Source organism: Sparus aurata, chromosome 23 (genome assembly GCF_900880675.1).
Source record: "Sparus aurata chromosome 23, fSpaAur1.1, whole genome shotgun sequence".
NCBI lineage: Eukaryota > Metazoa > Chordata > Actinopteri > Spariformes > Sparidae > Sparus > Sparus aurata.
The window spans coordinates 30,276,110-30,303,944 of NC_044209.1; the positions used below are offsets into that span (position 1 = coordinate 30,276,110).

The 27,835-nt window shown below is 43.7% G+C and overlaps 1 protein-coding gene across 4 annotated transcripts; it reads left to right on the forward strand.

Annotated features, from left to right (window-relative positions):
* Positions 1-219: 219 nt before the first annotated feature.
* Positions 220-26,633, forward strand: cdc27 (cell division cycle 27). Of its 4 annotated transcripts, none has more exons than XM_030408427.1 (20): positions 220-404; positions 11,504-11,579; positions 11,695-11,842; positions 12,086-12,211; positions 12,324-12,421; positions 12,511-12,656; positions 12,796-13,016; positions 13,167-13,266; positions 20,690-20,799; positions 20,934-21,033; positions 21,124-21,304; positions 21,474-21,646; positions 21,727-21,879; positions 21,977-22,057; positions 23,140-23,267; positions 23,406-23,523; positions 23,651-23,779; positions 24,100-24,174; positions 24,262-24,400; positions 26,249-26,633. In XM_030408427.1, exons 1-20 carry the CDS (start codon positions 378-380, stop codon positions 26,338-26,340), a joined length of 2,421 nt encoding a protein of 806 aa, XP_030264287.1. In that variant the 5' UTR covers positions 220-377; the 3' UTR covers positions 26,341-26,633. The 4 variants fall into 4 exon arrangements, with proteins under 4 accessions (XP_030264287.1, XP_030264288.1, XP_030264290.1 ...); XM_030408428.1 differs by having other exon boundaries at positions 26,252-26,633; XM_030408430.1 differs by having other exon boundaries at positions 24,262-24,391; positions 26,252-26,633.
* Positions 26,634-27,835: the final 1,202 nt, after the last annotated feature.

The following is a 27,835-nucleotide window of genomic DNA, read 5'->3' on the forward strand; positions in this document are numbered from 1 at the left end:
TTTATTTATTTCAGCATTTATTTATGTATTTATTTATGCATTTATGCATTTATGCATTTATACTTATGTCAGGTTTGGTCCTCCACAGTCAGGAGGGTTAAAGCTCCAGTCCAGAGAGGTCGACAGTACTGCGTTACAGCCTGCTGCCAGCAGGGGGCGCAGCAGCCGCTTCGGCTCTGTCAGTTTCACGATCGTTCATTTCCGGCCCGACCTTGTTCCCTCTTCGGGATTCTTCGGCTGTGTTCGGCTAGTAACGGTCGGTGTATTCGGTTCAAATCTTCGGCCGCAGCTCCTCCTGGAGACTGAAGTAAAGAAAGAGCCGAGAGAAAAGAAGGAAAACAGACGACAAGAAGCGACGGACGGAGTCTCGAGGCGGAATGACGGTGCTGCAGGAACCTGTCCAGGTAAAAACACATCCAGAGCTCGTTGTCATGAGCGGGGAGCCGAGTATTTATGAAGCCCGTGCTGCCTTCTCCGTCCCGGCCTCAGCGGCTGTTCCAGTCCGCGGTGTGAGCTCTTCCCCCGCCAAAGGCCCCGCAGCCCGCAGCTAGCAGCACGGGACGTTTCATCGCCGTTATTGACGTTAAAAATCGCATTATTACAGTGTGGTTTGGTTCGTCGGGCTTCGTTTGATTTAGGACAATTAACACAATGCTAGTTCGTTTGCTAACATCATCTTGGTTACTGTTCAGATAGGTCATGCCAGTCTCCCTTTAAAAACCTGTCAGATTGAGGTTTCCATTGGTGTTGTGTAATAAATCAACACTGTGGAATAATTATTTACACATTTTGTGATTTACGTGGTTCCGCACGTCGCTTCGGCATAGATCAAATCATTCACAAAATAAGTCTAATTTAGGGAATTCAAAATTCATTTCGCATCTAAGTCTCATGGTCGTCCGTTTTGGCTGAGATTAACATAGGCTACTGAGGGCGGCAGTAGAAGCGCTAACACTTATCAAAGTTAATATTCTACCGAAACCAACCATGCCTGCTTTAATGCATGTATGCCGAATTTATCAATGGCCAATTTTAGGTGGATGAAGGTCCGTTAAAAGTTGACTATTTCTACTGATAAGTAGGACGATTCTAATCAACTGGATTACAAGTGGAGTTTTGAATTATTAGCATTGCTAATGCTCAACTGTGAGTTGTGTTAGCCGGCTAACACCGTGGCTAACGTTTATTAGAGCGGCTTCATTCAGCAGAAAACCACCTCTTAAGTTCCCAAGTGGACATAAACGTGCTTGCTGAAGTCTGCTCAGTTTGTATTTGACGTCTGACTCCAGAACAGCCGCTTCAGTGAGGCTAAAGTTAGCCAACAACTGGCTGATAGCTTCTTGTTGCTAACGCTAACTAACGTCAGCTAGCTGCCGGTCAACATGAACAGTATCAGTCAGCTGGTTAGCTTCCATGTCAGCCGGAGTCGGAGTCAACAACAATAAACAGTAAAAACAGGCGGTGGTTGGAAATCGGTGAGTATTTATCTCCCGGTCACAGGCTAACAGCGTTAGCATGTAACAATAAACTGCTTGACATGTAGTGAAGTGATGTGGTTCATCACATTTCATATGAACAATCACAGTGAAGATCAACGCAGGTTGTTTTCTGCTGGTGTCTTGTTGTTCATGTAGACACTTAACCAGGTTACGTGTTTGACACTGACTACTTGTACAGTGAGTGCACACTGATGTATAGTGATGTACAGTGATCTACAGTGATCTACAGTGATGTATAGTGATCTTCAGTGATGTATAGTGATCTACAGTGATGCACACTGATCTATAGTGATGTATAGTGATCTACAGTGATGTATAGTGATCTACAGTGATGTATAGTGATCTACAGTGATGTACACTGATCTATAGTCATCTGCAATGATGTACAGTGATGCACACTGATCTATAGTCATCTGCAATGATGTACAGTGATCTATAGTGATCTACAGTGATGTATAGTGATCTACAGTGATGTATAGTGATCTACAGTGATGTACACTGATCTATAGTCATCTGCAATGATGTACAGTGATGTACACTGATCTATAGTCATCTGCAATGATGTACAGTGATGTACAGTGATCTATAGTGATGTATAGTGATCTACAGTGTAGTGATGTACAGTGATGTACAGTGATATATAGTGATGTATAGTGATCTACAGTGATATATAGTGATCTACAGTGATGTACAGTGATCTATAGTCATCTGCAGTGATGTACAGTGATCTATAGTCATCTGCAGTGATGTACAGTGATCTATAGTGATGTACAGTGATGTACACTGATCTATAGTCATCTGCAATGATGTACAGTGATGTACAGTGATCTATAGTGATGTATAGTGATCTACAGTGTAGTGATGTACAGTGATGTACAGTGATATATAGTGATGTATAGTGATCTACAGTGATATATAGTGATCTACAGTGATGTACAGTGATCTATAGTCATCTGCAGTGATGTACAGTGATGTGTAATGATGTATAGTGATCTACAGTGATCTATAGTGATGTACACAGGGTTCGTACGGGTGCTTGAAATCCTTGAAAGTGCTTGAATTTCAATGTTGTGTTTTCAAGGCCTGAAAAGTGCTTGGATTTTAGTTTAAGTGCTTGAAAGTGCTTGACATTATAACTCTGTCTTTCACAAAATTGGGATCAGACTGGATAATTAATTTCTGAAGTTTTTGCTATTATGAAACATAATTTTAGATGTTTACAGCATAATACAATGTACATAATTGTGATAAGAAAAAATCACGAGTATATATATTCCTGTAGATACGTATTTTACCCCAGCAAAAAGGTGCTGGAAAATCTTGAAAATGACCCTTAAAAGTGCTTGAAAAGTGCTTGAATTTGACCTTGAAAAATGTGTACGAACCCTGTGTACAGTGATCTATAGTCATCTGCAGTGATTTACAGTGATCTATAGTCATCTGCAGTGATGTACACTGATCTATAGTCATCTGCAGTGATGTACACTGATCTATAGTCATCTGCAGTGATGTACAGTGATCTATAGTGATGTACAGTGATGTACAGTGATGTACAGTGATATATAGTGATCTACAGTGATGTACAGTGATCTATAGTCATCTGCAGTGATGTACAGTGATCTATAGTGATGTACAGTGATGTACAGTGATGTACAGTGATATATAGTGATCTACAGTGATGTACAGTGATCTATAGTCATCTGCAGTGATGTACAGTGATGTGTAATGATGTATAGTGATCTACAGTGATGTATAGTTAAACACAATGATGTATAGTGATTTACAGTGATTTACAGTGATCTATAGTGATGTACAGTGATGTATAGTGATGTACAGTGACTGCAGATCACAGTATATTGATGTACTGTGATCTACAGTGATGTATAGTGATGTACATCACTACAGATCTCAGTATAGTGATGTAGTGTGATCTGCAGTGATGTAGAGTGATGTACAGTGACTGCAGATCACATTTTAGTGATGTACTGTGATGTACTGTGATCTACAGTGGTGTACAGTGACTGCAGATCACAGTATAGTGATGTACAGTGATGTACAGTGATGTATAGTGATATACAGTGATGTTCAGTGATGTATAGTTAGGGCCCTATGAAATCCGTTTTATTTTTTCCCAAATTCCGTTTTTTCCGTTTTAATTTTTGGGAATTCCGTTTTTTCCATTTTAATTTTTGGGAATCCTGATTTACTCTTATTATACTACTAAAAACAGTGTGTTTTCAATGTAAATAACTCAAATTTACACAAATTAAATAGAAATTACCTTAAATTAATTGTGGGGAAAAACATATTTCCTCAGTACTGTACCGTACAGTACAGTAAACTGCATCAAAAATATTTTGACTTCATCATGTCTTCATACAGTAGTATATTTTGTGTTTTTATGGGTTTCATTGAATAAAAACATGGTCAGCTCTCAGGCAGATCCAGAAAAGCCTCCCAGCCCAGGCAGAGTCAGCTAAGAAGGCTGTGGCTAACGGGGCTAGCTAGCTAACAGCAGCTACTGTTAGCAGCAGTTAACAGTCACTCTGGTATTATATGCAAATAATATGAATCGGACAGTGGCTAACTCTGACGCATTACACCTTTAATTATGATTTCTCAGGTCTGCTTCTTTGCAAAACAACAGTTCACCTGACACATACAAGTCGTTCGGGAACTGCTCGGCTCTGTACTGCGGGGTAAATGTCAAGTTTCTCAGCTTTTTCGCCGACGAAGACGGAGCCGTGGGCAGCCGCTTCGCCATGCTTGCAATGTTTTGACCGGAGAGCTCAGTCTGTGGCGAGGGGGGCGGCCGCGACTTGTTGTGCCACCCAGATTTGGTTCCCCAGACAAAAGTTCCTCTTCCACACGAGAACAACATTTCAGTGAAATTATGTCAAATTCCGCGATATTCCGTGTTAAAAAGTAGATTCCGTTTTAATCGGCCAATTCCGCGATTCCGTCCGCAATTCCGTGATCGCGGAAATCATAGGGCCCTACATAGTGATCTACAGTGATGTATAGTGATCTACAGTGATGTACACTGATCTATAGTCATCTGCAATGATGTACAGTGATGTACAGTGATCTATAGTGATGTATAGTGATCTACAGTGTAGTGATGTACAGTGATCTATAATGATGTATAGTGATCTACAGTGTAGAGATGTACAGTGATCTACAGTGATCTATAGTGATGTACAGTGATCTATAGTCATCTGCAGTGATGTACAGTGATGTATAGTGATCTACAGTGATGTACACTGATCTATAGTCATCTGCAGTGATGTACAGTGATCTACAGTGATGTATAGTGATCTACAGTGATGTACACTGATCTATAGTCATCTGCAGTGATGTACAGTGATGTGAAATGATGTATAGTGATTTACAGTGATCTATAGTGATGTACAGTGATCTATAGTGATGTACAGTGATCTACAGTGATATATAGTGATCTACAGTGATGTACAGTGATCTATAGTCATCTGCAGTGATGTACAGTGATGTGAAATGATGTATAGTGATTTACAGTGATCTATAGTGATGTACAGTGATCTACAGTGATGTATAGTGATGTACAGTGACTGCAGATCACAGTATAGTGATGTACTGTGATCTACAGTGATGTATAGTGATGTACAGATCACAGTATAGTGATGTGGTGTGATCTACAGTGATGTATAGTGATGTACAGATCACAGTATAGTGATGTGGTGTGAATGTATAGTGATGTACAGTGATGTACAGTGATCTATAGTCATCTGCAGTGATGTACAGTGATGTGAAATGATGTATAGTGATTTACAGTGATTTACAGTGATCTATAGTGATGTACAGTGATCTACAGTGATGTACAGTGATGTACAGTGACTGCAGATCACAGTATAGTGATGTACTGTGATCTGCAGTGATGTATAGTGATCTACAGTGATTTATAGTGATCTACAGTGATGTATAGTGATCTACAGTGATTTATAGTGATTTATAGTGATCTACAGTGATGTATAGTGATGTACATCACTACAGATCACAGTATAGTGATGTACTGTAATCTGCAGTGATGTATAGTGATTATCAGTGATTTACAGTGATGCACAGTAATCATTGTCCCGCTACACAAACTAGATGTTCTGTCTGAAGTTGTGTTAGAGGACAAGGTTCAGTGTTTCCCCTAGAATTTTTTTCAGGCCCAGTGGTACCCACCGAAAAAACCCTAAACAGACGAGATGCAAAATACAGCAATAACAAACATTTACATTAAAAATCATTGTAGGCCTATATTGCTGAATAATATCACTTAAATGAAATCATTAGGCTTAATCTAACCTTTGGTGGTCTGAACCCATATGAGCATCAAGCACATCTTTTCTGTACATTGCAGAAGGGATCTCAATGAAAACCCTCTGGGATGGTCCTCTTTTAACGGGCTGCTTATGCTGACGGCATAAGCGACAAAACATCCCTACACATAATTGAGATTCTATCAGTTATAAATATTTTTTTTAACAAACACATACGTTTTTTATTCATTGTATTATAACAGAGTTACATACTTTTGACAATGCCTGGGAAAACTAGCCTATTGTCTATGTTATTTTCATCATTATTGCTTACCAAAAAAAAAAGAGAGAGAAGCTCCTCAATCAGAACAAAAATATAAGCTAAACAACAAATTGTAAACTCACCATGGGGAGTGTGGTACAACCAAGGACTGTAGTTATAGTTATTAAGCCATTCGGGATCCCAGCCAGATGTTCTGTGTTTAGCTGTATTTTTTTTGCTGGGTCAACGTTACCAGTCGGTCCGGGCCCGCGGTCACCCGCCGGACAGGGGTCGGCAGTCGGATTGGCGTCAACCGCCGGACAGGGGTCGGCAGTCGGACCGGCGTCAGGGACAGTAACGGTCCTCGAGCAGCCCCCCTCTCCACTGCAATCTGCCCCCCTTTCTTCCATCTCACCTGCACCTGTCATTTTTTCTGGAGTTGCCTCTGTTACTCTCCCTTCATCTATTTTGCTTGGCTCCAGAGTCTGGCAGAAGAATTTCTTTATATTATGTTGTCTGTCACCCGCGATATTTATTTTTTCTTCGGCGGCGCCATAGTTGGTTAGCTAACAAACCTTAATCATCCCAGAATATATGCCCGCGCTCTCAGCAGCCGTACTCGCATCGTTACTAGGCAACAAAGCAGGTTGACTCACGTTGCGCTGCACAGAGGCGCTCCTAATGTCAATGATTATTGATTTATAAATGAATTGATAGGTGGCTTATTTTTGGCATATTGATTTTTTTTTTGGCCTGGCGGCAGGTCTCCTTGGCCTGTACAATGGTAGGGGAAACACTGAGGTACTTTGATTCTGGAGCTGTCGTTTAATTTCACTACAAAGTTTGTAAGGGTCATCTTTTCCACTCTGATCTAAAGTCCAACCCTAACCCAAAGATGAAACTTATATCACAGTGTTCTCTCCTGAATAATTGATCAAGGAAAAGGCTAATGTTTATCACCAAACAGCAACAACAAGGTAAACTAGGAGAAACCATTATTAGGACTACTAGTAATTAACAGCTAAAATATGAAGAGTGACGTTTGAGTATTGAAACTTTAACAACATAAGAAAGGTCATGAGATGAGACTCAGATGAAATAATAACCTTACAACAAACACATAATGATAACACACACGAACAGATTGTAACAGAGGAGCAGGTGTTGATTAGAAGGTTAACTGACAACAACACTGTGACAGAAGTGTCTAATGTCACATGAGTGAAGTTATCCTCTCTGCCCCTCTAACACGGTTAAATAACTGCTATTTCTTCACTGTGGTCACTGACGTCTTAGAATAGCACCTCAGTGTAGTGAGCCGGCTAACTTTGTTTGGAGCTTCTGAGGATGAACACAGCTCAGTTACAGACGTGGCGTAGAGACAAACGTGTCCCTAAACTGCCACAGGAACCTATGTTGGTTTGCTGTGCGGGGTGAGACAGTTTGCTGTGCGGGGTGAGACAGTTTGCTGTGCGGGGTGAGACACTAGCCTCTTTCACACTGCCGTTTGCATGCGGGAATCCTGTGCCAATTCTCCGCACCCTCCTCTGTGTGAAAGTTTCGGATGCGGAGAGGGGGGAAATTTCGCTCCGGCGCTGATCCGCCTCTGGAGGTAGCATCAGGGCCGCATTATTGGTGAGCTGTCCCAGTGTGAACGGATAATCCGGAGGCGCAGAGAGAGGGCGTGTCGGTCTGACAGTCTGATAACTGCACAGGTCCTTTACTCAACTAAATACAAAGAAATGTACCACAAAGCAACGTTACAGGACCGAACAACAGTAATGTAGTAACTGTAACTGTCTTTAGCAACTTGTATGAGGAAAACAAATACCACAGCTGTATGTGGAGAAGCGTCTGTCCTCCTGTCCGTCCTCCTGTCTGTCCTCCTGTCTGTCCTACTGACTCTTCCTCACATTTCTGCTCAAAAACAGCGCTTGTCACCGGAAAAAAACTTTAACTCACCGAGTGTTTGTGACGAAAATAAATCACTGCAACCGTCAGCCCTCCGGACCGAGACTTCAGGGAACTTTCCCCCAGAAAACAGCCTCCGTCCCCGCGAGTGACGGAGTCAGACAGCGTCCTGTTTACTGATGGTGATTATGTATAATTATGTAATTTAGCGCGAAAAACGTAACTCCGTCACTTTGCAGGTGGGTCAGGATCTCAATCACTACACATTATAACAGCATCCATATGATTATAAACTGTCCGCAGGTTTAGATTGACAGGGGAACACCTGGGGAAACACCGACGTCATCAACATGACGTGTACCGTCACGCCTCTTTAGGAGCCGCAGCGCCGGCTTTCTGTGTGAATTACAAACATGAAGGCGGAGATGCTTCGCTCTGTGTGAATCACCATCGGCGGAGAATTGGCGAACCACCGCTCCGGAGATAATGCGGAGAGGCTGTGTAAAAAGGGCTCGTGTTGCACTAATGAGCAGCTGCTACCATACGGCAACCCCTTACTCTAGAGTAGGGCTGCACTATTTTCTGCTTAGAATTGAGATCACAATTCTCTGGCACAATTTTTTTCACAAAATGTTTATTGCACTGATGAATTTTAACAAAACAAAAAAAACATTGCTTTGGCAGAGGCATAGTAGTAGTTCTATCATTGGAAGAGAAAGGATTTTTACAAAAGTGAAAAAAAAATTGAGACATGCGGCTGATAACAACTTTCCCTTATCATCATAGTACATCAAGCAGTCTGATTTCCTTAGAATGTAGAGCGTATGGCCCTGAACATAGCACTTCAGAATTGGCTTAAAGATTCTTGGCCAGAGACGCAAGTCTGTCAACATGTTGAGGCTTCAGTGACAAACGGTGACATGTCACAACGTTCCCCCCTGTACTGAACAGCCGTTCAGAAGGTGAACTTGTAGCTGGAATACACAGGTATTTCCTCGCTAGCACACACATAGGGCCCTATAAAATCTGTTTTATTATTTCCCAAATTCCGTTTTATTTTTTACAAAATTAGTTTTTTTCCGTTTTTAATTTTTGGGAATCCCTTTTTTTTTTTTTTTTTTTTTTTTACCTTTTACTCTTATTGTACCGCCAAAACTATTGTGTTTTTAATGTAAATGACTAAAATGTACACAAATTAAATAGAAATTACCTTAAATATATTGAGGTGACAAACACATTTCCTCTATACTGTACCATACAGTACATTAAATTGCATCAAAAACATTTTGACTTCATCATGTCTTCATATAGTAGTATATTTTGTGTTTTTATGGGTTTCATTGAATAAAAACATGGTCAGCTCTCAGGCAGATCCAGTAAATGTTTGCATACCAAAATTGTTATAAAAAAATTTAAGTTGTAAATATTAAAAAAATTAGCAAAGATAACCAACAAAATGAGAAATTATACTTGTGACGTTATGTCAAGTTAGAATACTAACCAGCCAACAGTGAAAACACCAACCCTCCCCCGTCCTCTGAGCTCCCAGCCCAGGCAGAGTCAGCTAAGAGGGCTAACTAGCTAACAGCAGCTACTGTTAGCAGCAGTTAACAGTCACTCTGGTATTGTATGCGGATAATATCAGTGTTTCCTCTAAGATTTTTTTCAGCACCGAGCTCTCCGGGGAGCCGTGGCAGCGTAAACAAATGACACTTGACTGCAGATTTTACTTTTATGCCCAGCATAATCCCCCTTTTTATTGACTGGCTGACATGGAAAATGGCTTTTTAAAGGCTGAATGTAAAAATGAAAAATAATAACAAAAAATACAACAATAAAATAAAAAATATATATATTTAATTTAAATTTAATGTAATTTAGGGTCCCAGCCTGATAGCCTGTGCTTCCCTTTAGGTTTTTCTCCTCTACTCTCATCTCTCTTTCCTGCACCATCACTTTGCTCTCCTGCTCCTTCACTCGGCTCTCCCCCTGCTGTACTCGGCTCTCCTTCACTTTGTTCCACTGCTCCTCCCTGTCTAATGTTACTTGTCTTATACGATTACATAAAACATTAACGTTAGATAATTTACACTCACATCGCATCTGATTACAAGTGTGAACACAATTTTTTTACCTAACCATCATCATTTGAGTCAGTAAAAGGCTAATGATACCTGACTAGCATCATCTTCATCAGGTGTCTTTCTCTTCTTTGAGAAATATTTGAACAAGCTCATCTGAAAATGCAGTCAGCAGTGACATCATGGCGTGTATATATTCGCTTAATGCTATCAGTTAGTTTACTCACGTTAGCGACACTGAGTTGAGTTGGCACCGGGCCCAATTAATTAAGCAACCGATATGTTACGTAACCTTAGCTGGCCATCAATATTTTGCGAATGTCTATTGAACTCATAAGATCTATTATAAGTTTTGTTAAGCTAATAAGTCTACCTTTTCTCCAGTGAGTCGTTGCCCTGTTTTCAGGATGACACTCCTCTGACTCTCCGACCTGGTGCCTGGGTGCTTGACGTGATGTCACTTTCAAGGCCGCGCTCTTGCGAGTAATAAACGTCGATGGCACCAGTAAGTTCTTGTGGGGGGGGGGGGGGGGGGGGGATCTACTCTAAAGAGTAGATACTGAGCAAGATAGTTATCTAGTTTACCTCAGCACTCGCGACACCCGACCCAGTGCAGGACTCTGCTGTGAAGGTGGAGATATGATGCGGCGGTGGTGTATTTGTGACAATTTAAAAAAAGAGAGAAAAAAAAAAAGGAATTTGAAGGAGCGGCGGCTAGGATTTAGGAGTGGCGGGCTGCCACTCCTAAATGAATGTAGAGGAAACACTGTCCACTTTCGAGTTGCATTGTACAAGGTTCCGGTTATTGATGTCTGTGTTTGTTTTTTGCCTTGTACGGCTTCATCGTGCTGTACTTTGATGATTAAGGTGATTGTAGAGATTTGTGGTGTTGCCATGCTGTGCTGCAACAAGGGCAAAACACACTTTACAGTGCACCTCACACTGTTTGTCATTGTCTGGCTTAAATCCAAAATACTTCCACACCACCGAATGAAAACCTTTTTTGGGTATGAGGTCGGTTCGGGTTGTTGGGTGACTCTCACCACTACCACTTGGGTTTTCGTCGCTATCCATTCCACCCTCCTTACCGCAGACTTTCCTCCGCTTTAATTCTCACTCACTCTTTCCAAACGCTCAACTGCAGGCGGGCTTCCTCCACTGAATCACGTTTTGTGAGGACGCTTTACCATAGGTTGAGGGAGGAGTTGGCAGTGCTGCGTTTAGGGGCGCTTGAAAAACTCCGGGAGGAAATTGGGAGCATTTGTTTGTGATGCAGCTCGAGATATAAAATGAATCAGAATCACTGTGTGTAGGAATGAGATGACGTGTATGTGTGAATCGAGATGGCAATTTTTTAACGATTTATCGAGCAGCCCTACTCCAGAGTAAAGTCTGGGTCAGTCAACAGGACGTTTCAGGTGTCACGACTGATTCTAAACCTCTGTCTCCCTGTCTGTCTCTTTTCAGGCTGCAGTGTGGCAGGCTCTGAACCACTACGCCTACCTGGACGCTGTTTTCCTCGCTGAAAGACTCTACGCTGAAGGTAACACCTGTCTGTCTGTCTCTTTACCTGTCTGTCTCTCAGTGAGGTCAGAGGAGGCCCTCTACCTGTTGGCAACTTGTTGACCTGTCTGTCTCTTTACCTGTCTGTCTCTCAGTGAGGTCAGAGGAGGCCCTCTACCTGTTGGCAACATGTTATTACCGCTCGGGGAAGCCATATAAAGCGTACCGGCTGCTGAAGGCTCACAGCTGCTCCACACCACAGGTTCGATTCCTGCTGGCAAAGTGCTGCGTCGAACTCAGCAAGTAAGCTCACGCACACACACACACACACACACACACACACACACACACATTGTCCGATACGCTCTGATTGCTCATCAATATATAGTATGTGTAGCTGGTTAGAAGTGGAAGTGGTGATGAATGTGACACATTGATATGTGAATGATTTACTCTAACATCATCAGTCTGACTCAAACATAAACGAGTTAAATCTTGTTAAAACATAGAAATGATTCAGCTGCTGTCTACCTGTCTGTCTCTCAGGCTCGCTGAGGGAGAACAGGTTCTGATTGGTGGAGTGCTGAACAAACAGAAGAGTCAAGATGACATCATCACAGAGTTCGGAGAGTCCGCCTCGTTCACACTGTCATTACTGGGACACATTTACTGGTAAGAACCAGCCGTCCCAGTCTGTTACTGGTGTTAAACACACAGATGGCTGACCTGTCTCTCTCTCTCTATCTCTCTGTCTGTCTGTCTGTCTCTCTGTCTGTCTGAGCAGCAAGACAGATCGTGTTGCTAAAGGTGCCGAGTGTTTCCAAAAAAGTTTAACTCTCAACCCGTTCCTCTGGTCGCCTTTTCAGAACCTCTGTCACCTAGGTAACGTGCGCGCACGCACACACACACACACACACACACACAGTATATCTATATGCATATGTATGTTTGTGCTCTGGTCTGTGTTCCAGGAGAGAAACCAGATCCAGATCAGGTTTTCAGATTGTCCTCTCTACAAAACTCGTATATAGCCCCCCCCCCTCCATCTGTTAGCCCCGCCCAGAACCCCTCCCACCGTCTAGACACCGCCCTCATGGAGACGCCACAGGACACGCTGGTAACTAATCCAAATGCACCTCTACTACTGATAATGGGATTACCAATGGTTTCAGTCTGATTATCAGATTGTATAATCTGATCAGTGAGGTGGTTCTAATCTGATTATCAGATTACTAAAAAAAATTTTTCTTTTTTAGGAGTTAAATCGTTTGAATCTAGAATCTTCTAACGGAAAGCTGACATCTGATTTGTCGGTTTCCTACATCGACTCCTCCCTCATCTCGCCTGAGACTGGCTCCTTATTGGGTAACACGGTTTCAATGGCATCAGCTGCATCCCTATTGGCTAAACAGAACAAGCCCAAGAGTGGGCGAAGTTTACTTGGAGGACCTGCTGCTCTCAGCCCGCTGACGCCTAGGTAATGACACCTGTACAGGTCACATGACACTTCGGTTTCTGTGTGATGTCATCGTTACAGGTCAGAGTTCGTCTCTGCAAGTGACCGAACCTGTTGGTCAAACACTAACCTTTTGTGTGTGTGTGTGTGTGTGTGTGTGTGTGCGCGTAGTTTTGGCATCCTGCCCCTGGAACCCAGTCCTGGAGACCCCACATATCTACAGAACTATTCAGCCACGATGGAAACACAAACTACAGCGCCCAGCAAGAAGGTACATACACGTTACACAGATACGACAGACACACACTCAGATTCCTAAATCAGATGTATACCTTTATTGTGAAGGTCCATGATGCTGTATATCCTGTGGGTGTGGGGGCGTTGGGGAGTCGTGGTTAGAGGCAGGTCTGAAACATTCTCTTCTAATATCTATTAAATTATTTTATGATTTTAACAGTTTGAGTGAAAAAGGTCTCTGAATGTCAGAAAATCTCTGTATTTGGTTTGTTCTCCGTCCGTCGTGCACGCGAGCTGCTGATCTCTCTGCTGATCTTATAGTGTGTGGTGTTCTCCATAGTGCACACCACACACTAACCGATTCTTCAGCAGAGTATCAGGTTCTTCACGTGCAATATTGCAAATCTCGCGTGGTCAAAGGTGACTTTAGTGTAAACAAACATGGCGGACGAACCAGAAGATGCAGTGGTGGTTGTTTTAGGCCTATTACTGGCTGAAAAAGTCATGCAGACGGCGAGAGTGTGGGCTGTATGCGCTACAGCGCGAGTTGGAGGTGAGTAAAAATTGTCACAAGTATTACAGATAGCTTCGAGAGCAGCGCATGTGGAGGTAATCATGTCAGGTGTTGTTGTGCAGCTCGTCTCTTCTCCTGTGGCAGCATTCACAGATCTCGCTGCATCTACAGCAGTGCCAGTTTTTTCTCCCAGTAAATGTTGTAGTTTTTCTTGGTCTGATAGTTTGGGGAAGTCTGGGGTTGTACCTGTGATTTTAATGTATATCTGGGTTCTGATGTCTGTGAATGTGTCACAGTGCAGCAGGAAGTGCTACTCTGTCTCCACCTGTCTGTGTGGACAGAACCGACACAGCCGGTCCTCTCTGGACAGCCGGGTCTGTCTGTGTGGACAGAACCGACACAGCCGGTCCTCTCTGGACAGCCGGGTCTGTCTGTGTGGACAGAACCGACACAGCCGGTCCTCTCTGGACAGCCGGGTCTGTCTGTGTCTGCCGCTCTCTAAGGCCCGGCTGTGGTTGCTGAGTCTGTACATAGTCAACGTTTTCCTCAGTCTCGGGTCAGTTACAGAGCTCAGATAATCTGCCATGGAGTATTGTCTGTTTAGGGCCAAATAGCATTGGAGTTTGCTTTGGGTTTTGGTTGCGGATGTCCAATAGTTGATGTAATTGTCTTTTTCTTGCTATAATTTGGTGGGGCTGGATGGTGTGAGGGCGGTCTTGGTGCCCGGTGCTGTTGGAGCTCAGCCTGTGGACCAGCTGGCTGAGGGGACTCCCTTCTTTGCTCTCCTCTTGGCATCGTAGGGCTTTGTAGTGGTAGGAGCTGGGCTCGCTGGCTCTGAGGTGTTGGTAGAACTTTATTGCTCTGTTTTGGATCCGAATTAAAAGGGGAACAGGCCCAGTTCAGCTCTGCATCCATTATTGGGGGTGTTCCTGTGGACTCTGAGGATGCTTTTGCAGATCTCAGTGTGCAAGCTTTCCATTGGGTGTTTGTCCCATTTTTGGAAGTCTTGGTTCATGAGAGGGCCCCACACTTCACTGCCATACAATACAACTGGTTCAATTATCCATTGAAATATTTTGATCCAGATTTTGACAGGGATGTCTATGTTTGAAGACTTTTTTATAGTCCAGAAAGCTCTTCTGCCTTTTTCTCTGAGATCCTTAATGGCCAGATTGAAATTTCCCGTCGATGTGATATTTAGTCCTAGATATGTGTAGCTGTGTGTGTGTTCTCTGTCTGTAGAGTCCAGGTGGAACCTGTGGGGATGTTTCTGACTCTTGCGTCGTTTCTGGAAGACCATGACTTTTGTCTTCTCCAGGTTAACGGTCAGGGCCCGGGTCTGACAGAACTTTTGCAGGTGATCTAGCTGCTTTTGTAGAGCCTCCTTTGATGGAGCGAGCAGTATTAGGTCATCTGCAAACAGTAAACATTTGACTTCTGTGTCAGAGAGGGTGAGACCAGGGATCTCTGACTCTTCCAGGGATTTGGCCAGTTGGTCGATGTAAATGTTAAACAGGGTGGAGCTCAGACTGCAGCCCTGCTTCACTCCTCTACTTTGGGGGAAGAAGTCTGTTTCCCTAGTTCCAATTTTGACAGCACATTCATTATTTATATACATTGTCTTAACAATATCGTAGATTTTTCCTCCAATACCTTTTTCTAGTAATTTCAGAAACAGACCATGATGCCAAATTGAGTCGAACGCTTTCTTGAAATCTACAAAACAAGAGAAGATGGTGTTGTTGTTCTGGTGGACGTGTGTCTGGATGAGGGTGTGGAGGGTGTAGATGTGGTCAGAGGTTCTGTGTTGTGGTGTAAAACCAATCTGACTCTTGTTGAGGACTTTGTGCTCACTGAGGAAGTTTTGCAGTCGGCTGTTTAAGATGCTGCAGAATAACTTCCCCAGGTTGCTGCTGACACATATGCCTCTGTAACTGTTTGGATCATATTTGTCTCCACTTTTGAAGATTGGAGTGATAAGCCCTTGGCTCCAGGTGTCAGGAACATTTCCAATGTTAAGTATCAGATTGAATAATTTCAACATGGCAGTTTTGATTTTCTGGCTGCTAAACTGAAGCATTTCATTTAAGATGCCATCAGGACCACTTGCTTTCCTTGGTTGCAGGGCCTGGATCTTAGCCAGCAGCTCCCCTTCACTAATCTCATAATCTGAAGGATTTTGGTTGTCTTTAATGATTGATTCAAGGATTTCTAGTTTGTTGAGCAGATTATTTTGGTCTGAATCCGGTGTGATTGCACTGTATAGATTTTCAAAATGTTTCTTCCATATTTCCCCGTTTTGAATAGCCAATTCTTCCTTGTTTGATTTGTTGAATGAATGAATGCCATTTTTTCCAAAAATTGTTTGAGTCAATGGACTCCTCAATTTCTTCAAGTTGACGCTGTTCTTGCTGCTCCTTTTTAGCTCTCAGTGTTTTTCTATATGATTTCAGTGTTTCCCAGTACTGGAGGCGGAGCTCATGATTGTCAGGTTGTCAGTGTTTTTCAGTGGATGATTTTCGGAGTGTTTTTCTCAGACACCTGCAGTCAGAGTCAAACAGAGGCTGACGGTGAATGCTCTTACACTGAAGGGCTCCAGGTCTGTAATACTGTAGTCCACAGTGCTGTTGCCAAGAGGAGAGCTGTGAGTGTAGAGACCAAAGGAGTCCCCTCGAAGCCGACCGCTGACGATGTACAGACCCAGCGTGCGACACAACTGCAGCAGTTCCTGCCCGTTTCTGTTGACGGTTTTGTCAAAGTTGTTCCTGTTTCGGTGTGAAGGAGAGGGGATGTTGATCTGGCCAGGTATATGTCTGTCTCCCTGTGCATTGATCAGATCTGGTTCTGTGCCTGTTGTGGCGTTAAGGTCACCACAGATCAGCACGTTTCCTTGTGTCTGGTAGAAGCTGATCTCATCTTCAAGGATGGAGAAGCTGTTTCCGTTATAGTAAGGGGACTCTGATGGGGGGATATAGGCTGTACACATGAATATGTCTCTGTCTGTGGAGACCACCTCTTTCTTTATTTTGATCCAAATTGAGAAATCTCCTTTTTTGAGTAATTGGATTGAGTGAGTGAGGTTCGTCTTGTACCAGATCAACATCCCTCCTGAATCTCTGCCTTGGCTTACACTTCTCGGTTTGGTTGATGGGAAAATGATTTCTGTATATCCTAAAGGACAACCAGCGGGCATGTCTCCTCTATTCCAAGTCTCCTGCAAAACAATGATATCTGAATTCTTCAATTCTTTCTTAAAGTCTGGGGTCTTGCTCTTAAAGCCAAAAGCAGAAGACCTCAGACCCTGGATGTTCCAACATGAGATTACTAAAGATTTAGATATCATTAGGTTTAAAACTCAACATGTAGCATTCTGTGTTAAAATGAGATAAACTTCCAATCCTGTTGTCAATGAAGAGATTTGGAACATGTTAGGTATCAGGAGTTTGGACCTAATAATATTATAACCCTTTAACATGGATGAATAAATAAATAAGTAAATATGTACAATAATAGATAATAATAATAAAAAATAAATAAATCAATCAATAAATAAAATGATAAAATAATAATAATAAAATAAAATAGATAAGTAAACACTCTACTGTGTCTACTGTGTTTGACCTATCAGGTGGGAGCAGAGCAGGCTGAGCATCTGTCTCTCTCTGTCTCCTTCTCTCTCTGTCTCTCTCTCTCTGTCTCTCTGTCTCTCTGTCTCTCTGTCTCTCTCTGTCTCTCTCTGTCTCTCTCTCTGTCTCTCTCTCTCTCTGTCTCTCTCTCTGTCTCTGTCTCTCTCAATTCAATTCAATTCAATTCAATTCAAAGAGCTTTATTGGCATGAGGTAACACCGTACATATTGCCAAAGCAAGCATTTAGAATTCAAAATAATAATAACAATAAAGGAGAACAATATTTACAATAAATGAGTTATACTGTATGTATAATTAAAAATAATGTATAACTTATGATTTGACTCAGTCATAGTCACATCAGGACTGTAATAACAAAAATAAGAAAACAACAAACAAACAAGCAAATAAACAAAAAAAAAAAAAAAAAAAAAAAAAAAAAATGATTGTCACTTCCTGTCTCTCAGTCTATGGCAGGCACAAAGACTGTGGAAGTCTGTGTGTGTGTCTGTGTGTGCGTGTGTGTGTGTGTGGGTGAGTGTAAGTGTGTGTGTGTGTGTGGGTGAGTGTAAGTGTGTGTGTGTGTGTGTGTGCGTGTGTGTGTGTGGTGGTGTTCGTGTGTGTGTGTGTGTGTGTGTGTGTGTGGGTGAGTGTAAGTGTGTGTGGGTGTGTGTGGGTGTGTGTGTGGGTGAGTGTAAGTGTGTGTGTGGGGTGAGTGTAAGTGTGTGTGTGGGTGAGTGTAAGTGTGTGTCTGTGTGTGCGTGTGTGTGTGTGTGTGTGGGTGAGTGTAAGTGTGTGTGTGGGTGAGTGTAAGTGTGTGTGTGTGTGTGTGTGTGTGTGTGCGTGTGTGTGTGTGGTGGTGTTCGTGTGTGTGTGTGTGTGTGTGTGTGTGTGTTGGTGAGTGTAAGTGTGTGTGTGTGTGTGCGTGTGTGTGCATTTATGTTGATACGAAAAATAAGTAAATACATAAATGAATAAGTAAGAGTGAAACAATTAAAAACAAATACAAAGAAGTAAATTCTGAGTAGTTTCTCAGGTTCCACTGGCTGTCCTCAGGTCGTGACATGAGATGATGAATTTGGCTGCAATGTTCTCACATTTGGGTATTTCCCCAAGTAAATATGGGAGTTTCTCCATGTTTGTTGTGTGTTCAAATTCAGGGTGTATTTGTATTATTTTGGGAAAGTGTTGATTTCTCAGAGCCTGGTATTTGGGGCACGAGGTGAGGAAGTGCAGTTCTGACTCGACCTGTTGTCGGTCACAGTGGGAGCAGAGTCTCTCCTCCTCTGGCAGCAGCTCTGTCTGTGCCGACCCTTCTCTACAGCCAGGCTGTGTTCACTGAGTCTGTACATAGTCAAGGCTTTTCTTCATTCAGCATCTGTTACTGTGCTCAGATCATTTGCTAACGCAAAGTTTCTTTTTAGGGTCAGATAACATTTTAATTTACTCTGTGTTTTAGTTGTTCTCTCTCTGTCTCTGTCTCTCTCTCTCTCTCTCTTCAAAATAAGAGCTTTACATTGCACCCCATTGGAGTTTAGAACCGGGTTCTGAGCGGGGGGCTTTTAATTTGAAAGTAGCGACCGTTCGTAGAGAGAGGCAGAGCGGAGCAGCGGACAGAGAAGCGGCTTTATAGGCTCAACACACACATGACACCATATTACGTACGAAATGCGTATGGTAGATAACCGTGGCGTTTTTATATTTTTGACATCCCTTTGCACAACAGGAATTTATTTATTCATTAAAAAAAGCACACAAAAAGGGCACTTTTTAATACGAGGTAAAAAGGGCAGGGGCTCATGCACCCCTTGGGCCTTATGTGTGCACGTGCCTGCACGTGAAATCACACGCTGTGCGTGCTCGGCTCCGCTCGGAACACCCCACACACTACAGGATTTCTAGTCGCAAATATTAAACATGTTCATTATTTACGATCTCTCCTTCCGACGCCTGCCGAGCGGATCTGACCGGACAAAATCACTCTTAACACACCACAGGAAAATCAGACACCATGTCCTTTGCAAACATCAGATAATCGGGCCTTTGCTGGCTTTGATCGTAAGGGGGAAATCGGGACAAAAATCAGCCCGATTATCCTGTAGTGTGTACCCGCCTTTATTTAAAACTTGCTGACCCATGTTATCCAGCAGAACTGACGGTGTTGAGTTGATGAGGTTTTTGACCAGAATCGATTTGATTGGAAGAATCAAAATTATTATTTGAATCTGTTTTTTTGTGTGTGTTTTTTTCAACAATGTTTGTTCGCTGATACAATGAATCACTTTTTATGCTCATTAAATATTCATGACTGGCCCTTTCCATCACTTCATAAACGGTGTTAGCGATCCAGCAGGAGGCGCTCTCCTGTGTCTGAATTCAACATTCAAGAGGGTTTATTGTCATTCCAGCCATATACACAGTACACAGTGCAGTCACGTGTCCCAAGAAGCTTCAGTGCAAACAAACAACAACAACAATACCAAATGCTACATGTAACTGCTAAGTTTAGTGCAAAAATATTTGTAAAGTGACTGTATTATTATTATTATTATTATTATTATTATTATTATTATTATTATTATTATTATTATTACGAGGTGCAATAGAGCATCAGACAAATACAAAACAGTGTCACAGGACAGCATACGGCAGGCCAACAGAGGTGATCGGTTCAGTCCCTGAGCGTGGAGGAGTCATATGGCCTGGAGGAAGAAGCTGTTTTGTAGTCTGGTGGTGATCGACCGGATGCTACGGTACCTTCTGCCGGATGGAAGGGGGGAGAAAAGGGTTAGGGTTAAGTGAGGGGTGGGTGGGGTCCACCACAGTGCTGGTTGCCTTACGGATACAGCATGTGGTGTAAATGTCTGAGATGGAGGGGAGAGTGGCGCCGATGATCTTTTCAGCCGTCCTCACCACTCGCTGCAGGTTCTTGTGGTCCAGTTGGGTGCAGTTTCTGAACCAGGCAGTGATGCAGCTACCCAGGAGGCTCTCTATAGTCCCTCTGTAGAAAATGGTGAGAATGGGGGGTGGGAGGTGGAGACCCTGCTGGGCTTTCTTCACGGTGGAGCCGATGTTGAGGGACCAGGTTATGTTCTCTGCCAGGTGGACACCGAGGAATTTGGTGTTCTTCAGGATCTCCACCGGGGAGCCATGGATGATCAGTGGCTTGTGGTCCCTCTGTGCTCTCCCAAAGTCACCAACCATCTCTTTGGTTTTGTGTATGAATGTCAACATTTACTGCGCTGTTGACTTTACCTAAAACTATCTGTCTGCTCACCTGTCTCTCTCTTTCTCCTCGCACCTGTCTTTCTCTCAGTCTGTCTCCAGGATCAGTCAGTCAAAGTCTGTCTTCAGTCAGAGCGGTAACAGCAGAGACGTTCTCCCCATCCCCTTCAACCAGTCACAGACCTCAGCCCCTCACACCAGGTAACGAAAGCAACCAATCACAGAGCTCTCCAGGTGAGCTGGCCTCTGTCTCTGGCCATGCAGAAAGGCATGCAGATGTTCATAGTTGTCTCTGATGACCTGTCCTTCTTTCTGACGACCTGTCTGTCTCTCAGTGGCTCTCCTCAGGTCCTCAGTCCCAGTATGTCTGGTCCTCCAAATGTTCAGCCCAGAAGAAGCTCCAGACTGTTTACTAGTGCCAGCTCTACTGCCAAGGTACTGCACCCCTACTGCACCCCTACAGTACTACTTTACTAGTACTTGTACTGCAGTACACACTGGTAACGTCTGTGTCTGTATCTGCAGGAGAACAGTAAGAAGTTAAAGATGAAGTTTCCTACAAAGATTCCGAACAGGAAAACTAAATGTAAATCAGCAAAGACGTCAAATAGCAGCAACCTGAACGAGAGCCTGGACATCCTGAGACTGGATCCCAGTCTGAGTCTCCCCGACACCAAGATACCCCAGTACCAGAGGGCTGCAGCAGGTACGAATACTGCAGTTACTATGAAATACCTTATTGTCCTACAGAGCAGTTGTTCTGCTGAGACCTGAGCCTGAGCCCTGTCTGGTCTCTACAGTCAGGACAGAAAATTATTTGACCACGGTCACAAGTGTTAATGTGTGTGTGTGTGTGTGTGTGTGTGTGTGTGTAGACAGCGTGATGGCATTGCTACGGGAACTGGGACGTGGTTACCAGGCATTGTGCTCGTACAACTGCAGAGAGGCCATCAACATCCTAACCTCCCTCCCCCCCCAGCACTACAACACCGGCTGGGTCCTCACACACATTGGCAGGGCCTACTTTGAGCTGGCTGAGTACACACAGGTAACACCCGCTGACACACAGGTAACTCAGCTGTGACACAGGTAACTCGCAGGATGTCCTGATGATGTGTGTGTTTGCAGGCGGAGCGTCTGTTCAGCGAGGTTCGCAGGATCGAGTCGTACAGAGTCGAAGGGATGGAGATTTATTCGACCACACTGTGGCACCTCCAGAAAGATGTCGCCCTGTCCGCCCTGTCCAAAGACCTGACCGACATGGACAAGAACTGTCCTGAGGTGAGAGCTACACCTGTCCACAAACCACACCTGTCTGCCACAAGATTGTCCGTCTCTCTCTCTGTCTCTCTCTGATCACCTGTCTGTCTGTCTGCAGGCCTGGTGCGTGGCAGGAAACTGTTTCAGCCTTCAGAGGGAGCACGACATCGCCATCAAGTTCTTTCAGAGAGCCATCCAGGTGAGCTGCTGTTACCATGGTTACGGTTACCAAGATCTGTTCACACTGTCATCACCTGTCTCACCTGTTCAGGAATGTGTCTCTCCACATGTTATGATCTCTCTCTCTCTCTCAATTTCAACAAGCTTTATTGGCATGACTGTGGTTCACAATATTGCCAAAGCGTACAGAAAAAATGTTAACAATAATAATGATGATGATAATAACAATAACAATAACAGCAATAATAACAACAATAGTAAACAGAATATCAGTGTGCAGGTAAGAACCCAGTCAGGATCAGCTGGTTCATGTGGAGGAAATCATGTCAGGTGTTGTTGTGCAGCTCGTCTCTTCTCCTGTGGCAGCATTCACAGATCTCGCTGCATCTACAGCAGTGCCAGTTTTTTCTCCCAGTAAATGTTGTAGTTTTTCTTGGTCTGATAGTTTGGGGAAGTCTGGGGTTGTACCTGTGATTTTAGTGTATATCTGGGTTCTGAGATCTGTGAATGTGTCACAGTGCAGCAGGAAGTGCTGCTCTGTCTCCACCTGTCTGTGTGGACAGAACCGACACAGCCGGTCCTCTCTGGACAGCCGGGTCTGTCTGTGTGGACAGAACCGACACAGCCGGTCCTCTCTGGACAGCCGGGTCTGTCTGTGTGGACGGAACCGACACAGCCGGTCCACTCTGGACAGCCGGGTCTGTCTGTGTGGACAGAACCGACACAGCCGGTCCTCTCTGGACAGCCGGGTCTGTCTGTGTGGACGGAACCGACACAGCCGGTCCTCTCTGGACAGCCGGGTCTGTCTGTGTCTGCCGCTTTCTAAGGCCCGGCTGTGGTTGCTGAGTCTGTACATAGTCAACGTTTTCCTCAGTCTCGGGTCAGTTACAGAGCTCAGATAATCTGCCATGGAGTATTGTCTGTTTAGGGCCAAATAGCATTGGAGTTTGCTTTGGGTTTTGTGTCTCTGTGCCTGTATCTCTCTATATGACCTGTCTGTCTCTCCCTCTGTCTCTGTGCCTGTATCTCTCTATATGACCTGTCTGTCTCTCCCTCTGTCTCTGTGCCTGTATCTCTCTATATGACCTGTCTGTCTCTCAGGTGGACCCGGGCTTTGCTTACGCCTACACTCTGTTGGGTCATGAGTTCGTGCTGACCGAGGAGTTGGACCGAGCTCTCGCCTGCTTCCGAAACGCCATCAGAGTCAACAACAGACACTACAACGCATGGTACGGTAACCATGGTAACAATGGAGGTTGGATAGCGTTGGAGACAACAGTGTGCATGTGATGTCTGTGTTTTAATCGGCTGGCAACATTTAAGAACTGTTGAAGTTTTCAAAGTAAAGTGTGTGTGTCTGTGTGTAGGTATGGTCTGGGGATGATTTACTACAAACAGGAGAAGTTCAACTTGGCAGAAATCCACTTTAAGAAAGCTCTGAGCATCAACCCTCAGAGCTCTGTGCTGCTCTGTCACATCGGAGTGGTAAGTTAGCATGTAGCATCCGTCAGGAAGCACTAATCAATTGATCTATCACTGACTCCCATTCCTTCTGTATGTAGCGTCAATCCTTTCTATAATGGTGTGTGTGTGTGTGTGTGTGTGTGTGTAGGTGCAGCATGCGTTGAAGAAGTCTGACGCAGCTTTAGAAACTCTGAACAGAGCGATCGGGATCGACCCCAAAAACCCACTCTGCAAGTTCCACCGAGCGTCCATATTGTTCGCCAACGACAAGTACAAGGTAATCAATACTGACCTGTGGTGATCAATATTGTATCGGTTGTAACAGAAGAGAAAACAACAGACTTGTTGTGAAAAAAGCTTCTTTCACTGGATAAATTCTTCGCGATCTGTTTACTGTGGGAATCTGATCCATTCGGTCCAGAAGCATCTTGAAAGTCTAGAAAAGCGGCACCAATGAATTATTTTATCATTGTTGAAGTTAGTCGGGTGCTGAACCAGAAGTTGAGGCTCGGTCGGTGATCCAGGTGTTCTCACGACCTGGCTACACTGACCTGTCTGTCTCTGACCTGTCTGTCTGTCTCTGACCTGTCTGTGCAGGCGGCTCTTCAGGAGTTGGAGGAGTTAAAGCAGATCGTTCCCAAAGAGTCTCTGGTTTACTTCCTCATAGGAAAGGTAACAGTTATCAGCTGACCTCTGACCCTTTAACCCTGACACAGACATTTGAACCAGTCTGTCTGACTGCCTGTCTCTGTCCCTAAGGTGTATAAGAAGCTGGGTCAAACTCACCTGGCGCTGATGAACTTCAGCTGGGCCATGGATCTGGATCCAAAAGGGGCAAACAACCAGATCAAAGAAGCCATCGACAAGAGATACCTGCCAGAGGATGAAGGTGAGACAGGTACAGATCAGTCCGTCTGATTTCTGCAGCTTCAAACTCACTTGAACACAATGTGTCCCTTTCTGATAAAATGCTTTTGTAAACATAACTTTTACATGTCTGACTGCATGTTTATATAAAAACATTGGGATGATAAAGTGTGAACATAACTTTCATCAACACTTCTTTTGCAACAGGTGCTTTTGTTTTCAAACAGCATTTTATATCCCTGCAGATGTGTAAACATCAGTCAACACCTGCATGCTGCACAGTAAACATGACATCAAATCATATCAAATCAATTTTAATTTATATAGCCCAAAATCACAATCACATTGCCTCAGTGGGCTTTACAGTCTGTACAGTGAACAACATCCTCTGTCCTTAGACCCTCGATTCCAGTGAGGAAAAACTTCACATGTTGATGGAAAAAAACAACCTTTTAACAGGGTAAAAAAAACATGTTGTAGATGTTCAGGACATGAGCTGTCTGCTTCCTCTGGCTCAAGGCTCGTTGTGGCTTCATAGCACAAACCGGGGGTCCAAAGTGTTCAGCGTGTGGATGAAGCTCCGGCTTCTCCACTGTATATCCACCTGTTTCCTCGGGAGCCTATGGGGGCTGCCATGACAGATAACTACTTTTCTGTTTCCGGTTGCCTTGCAACTGCATGCTAAGCGAGCCCTAAACAAATAGCGTGCTAAACTGTTTTTAAAATGAGCTCAGGTACAACATGTGCCGTTGTTGGTTGCCACAACAATTCATGAAAATTGAAGTTTTTTCAGAAACCTCTCGTGTAGTACATCAACCACTGAGACAAACTTGTCCTGCCCTGCGCCCTACACGCCATGCTGAGGAAGGAGGAACGGAGACTAGCGCGGCTCGCGGCTTTGACACTAAAATGAATATTTGGGTTTATGAATATCTTCCACAGAATAGCTGCTGCATGACTTTCCTAACCCGGCAACGTCCGAGCAGCCGCCTGTCTCCACGACTTCACTTTCCTTCAGCATTATCCACGCTGTATGTTTAGCTTGATTGACACTCTGGCTGGGCTCTACTGCTGCCTTCAGAAATAACTCGCTGTGTTTCTTCAACAGTACTTTCCCTATGTTGTTACTGTGCAGGTAGTTGTATGCTTCTGTGCTTTTGTAACTGCGCAATTCTCCGCCGTCAACATCTTCAGAAAATATAAGATAAGCATTAGCCCGACGTTAGCTAAATCGACATATGCTAACGTCGGGCTAATGCCGTGCTAATGCTTCATGTCATCTGCCCACTCCGTGAGAACTGACAGGTGAGGCACTGTGAGAACTGTCCTCACGACTTATTAAAACATCTGTACTGTGTATCCACCGCCGATTTGTATCCATTCTGTTGCTTTCTTTGTGTTAAAAGCTGGTTTTTAGAGCGAGCATGACAGCTACGTTACCGTAGACACCGAGGTCAGCCAGTTCAACAGGAAGAGCATAACCGAATACCGCTATGAACCATGGGTAAACTCACAAAGTCAGGAATAAGGTGGATACGGGCAGCATGTCTTTAACAATATGCAGGGTTCGTACGGGTGCTTGAAATCCTTGAAAGTGCTTGAATTTCAATGTTGTGTTTTCAAGGTCTGAAAAGTGCTTGGATTTTAGTTTAAGTGCTTGAAAGTGCTTGACATTATAACTCTGTGTCTTTTACAAAATTGGGATCAGACTGGATAATTAATTTCTGAAGTTTTTGCTATTATAGAATATAATTTTAGATGTTTACAGCATAAGATCAAGCAGTGCTGCGCAGCGTTGCGCAGCACTGCTTGATCTTGAACTCGCCTAATAAGAATATACTGACCATCTCCACCTGTCTGTCTCTCTCCACCTGTCCAGCAGCCGAGGTGGATGACAGTCAGGACAGCAGCATCATGACGGACGCCGATGACACGCAGCTCCACACAGCTGAGAGCGATGACGTGCTTTAACCCCGCCCCTTCATCCAAACCCCGCTCAAGCCAAGCCCCTGCTGCTCTGATTGGCCAGAGGAGTACTGTTGCTAGGTAACATTCTGACAGATGGACCTTCAGTTTCGCTCCCCTGCCGGTCATCCTCCCTGTCGTCTGATTGGCTGAAACAGACTGCTGCTGCCCTGAAGCCCCGCCCCTGTCCTTCTTCTTCCTCCTATGTCATCGAGCTCGTCTTCTGACATCACAGCTGTTTTTTTATGTTCTTTTTATCATCGTTATGGGAATAAATCAATAAAAACATGTAAACTTCGCCCACTGCTGTCTGTATTCTTACTGTCACCAGCAGCCAATCAGAGCAGCTCTGCACTGCGTCAGTAGGTGGCGTAACATCCCGCATCAGTGGGTTGGGTTATATTGCCTTGTTAGTTGGTGGTGTTATATCCCCTGTCAGTGGGTGGCGCTACATCCTGCTTAGTTTTGAAGTAATGTCTGAGGAAGAGGTTTTCGCTCTACTAACCTTAAACAGTTGTATCGACTTGAACAGTTTTATCGTAGGCATAATCTGACTCCGCCCTCTCAGGAGGTGTAACGTGTGTAACATAGCGGCTGACATGGCGATCAGTTTGAGTGAATTTTAATGTTTGTATTCCCAGTTAATATGATATCAGGCTCTAATGTTCAAGTATTGAGAAGTGAAAAAATCCTAAAATTAAAAACTAGCTTATTACAGTCTTATCAGTCTTGTCTTATTACAGTTAGCATGTGTAGCATCAAATGTTATATTGTCAGTAACAACTCGGCTGTATCGCCGTTTGTTGGAGTCGATGGTTTCGACACTCAGCCTCAGTCGTTATTTGGAAGCAGCTGTAGTTGAAGGTTGGAGGATTTTTTGTCTTTTTTTTTTTTTTCAAAAAATCATAATCACGATTATTTTGGTCAATATTGAAATCACAATTATTAAACAATTATTTTTTTAGTTTGGAAACATGATGCATTAATTCAGCATTTCTCTCCAAGAAAAACACTTTGTAACTGAGAACTTAAAAAATACCCAATATTTTCAAATCAAAAATAATGTACAGCTATGTGTCCAACTGTTCTGCAATTTCTATAAAACATTTAATGAATAAATACTTGGATCACATAAGATCTTTTGCTAAAAAGTATCCAGTGGCAGCTGTTATTTTCTGGTGCCGCTTGCGCTGCGGCTCCGGTCCGATGTTGCTCCACTATCCGCCGTCTGGCGACCCCCACCCGTTGCATTTTGAGTCCGTCATAGCGCAGTACTGTCGACAGCTGGTGTCGCGGCACACTGAGTTCCTGCAATAATCACTCGGGCCGCAGTTAAAGGTCTGTGTTATAAACACAACAGGCAGTGTTCCAGACCGAGCGATTAGCAGAAGAGCTTTTATTTGTCTCTTTTTTGAGGTTTTTGTGCTGGCGTGTTTTATTTTGAAAAGTGACCGGATGTTATATTGTTGTTTAGGTGCATGACTTCCTGTCTGCTCTGTGC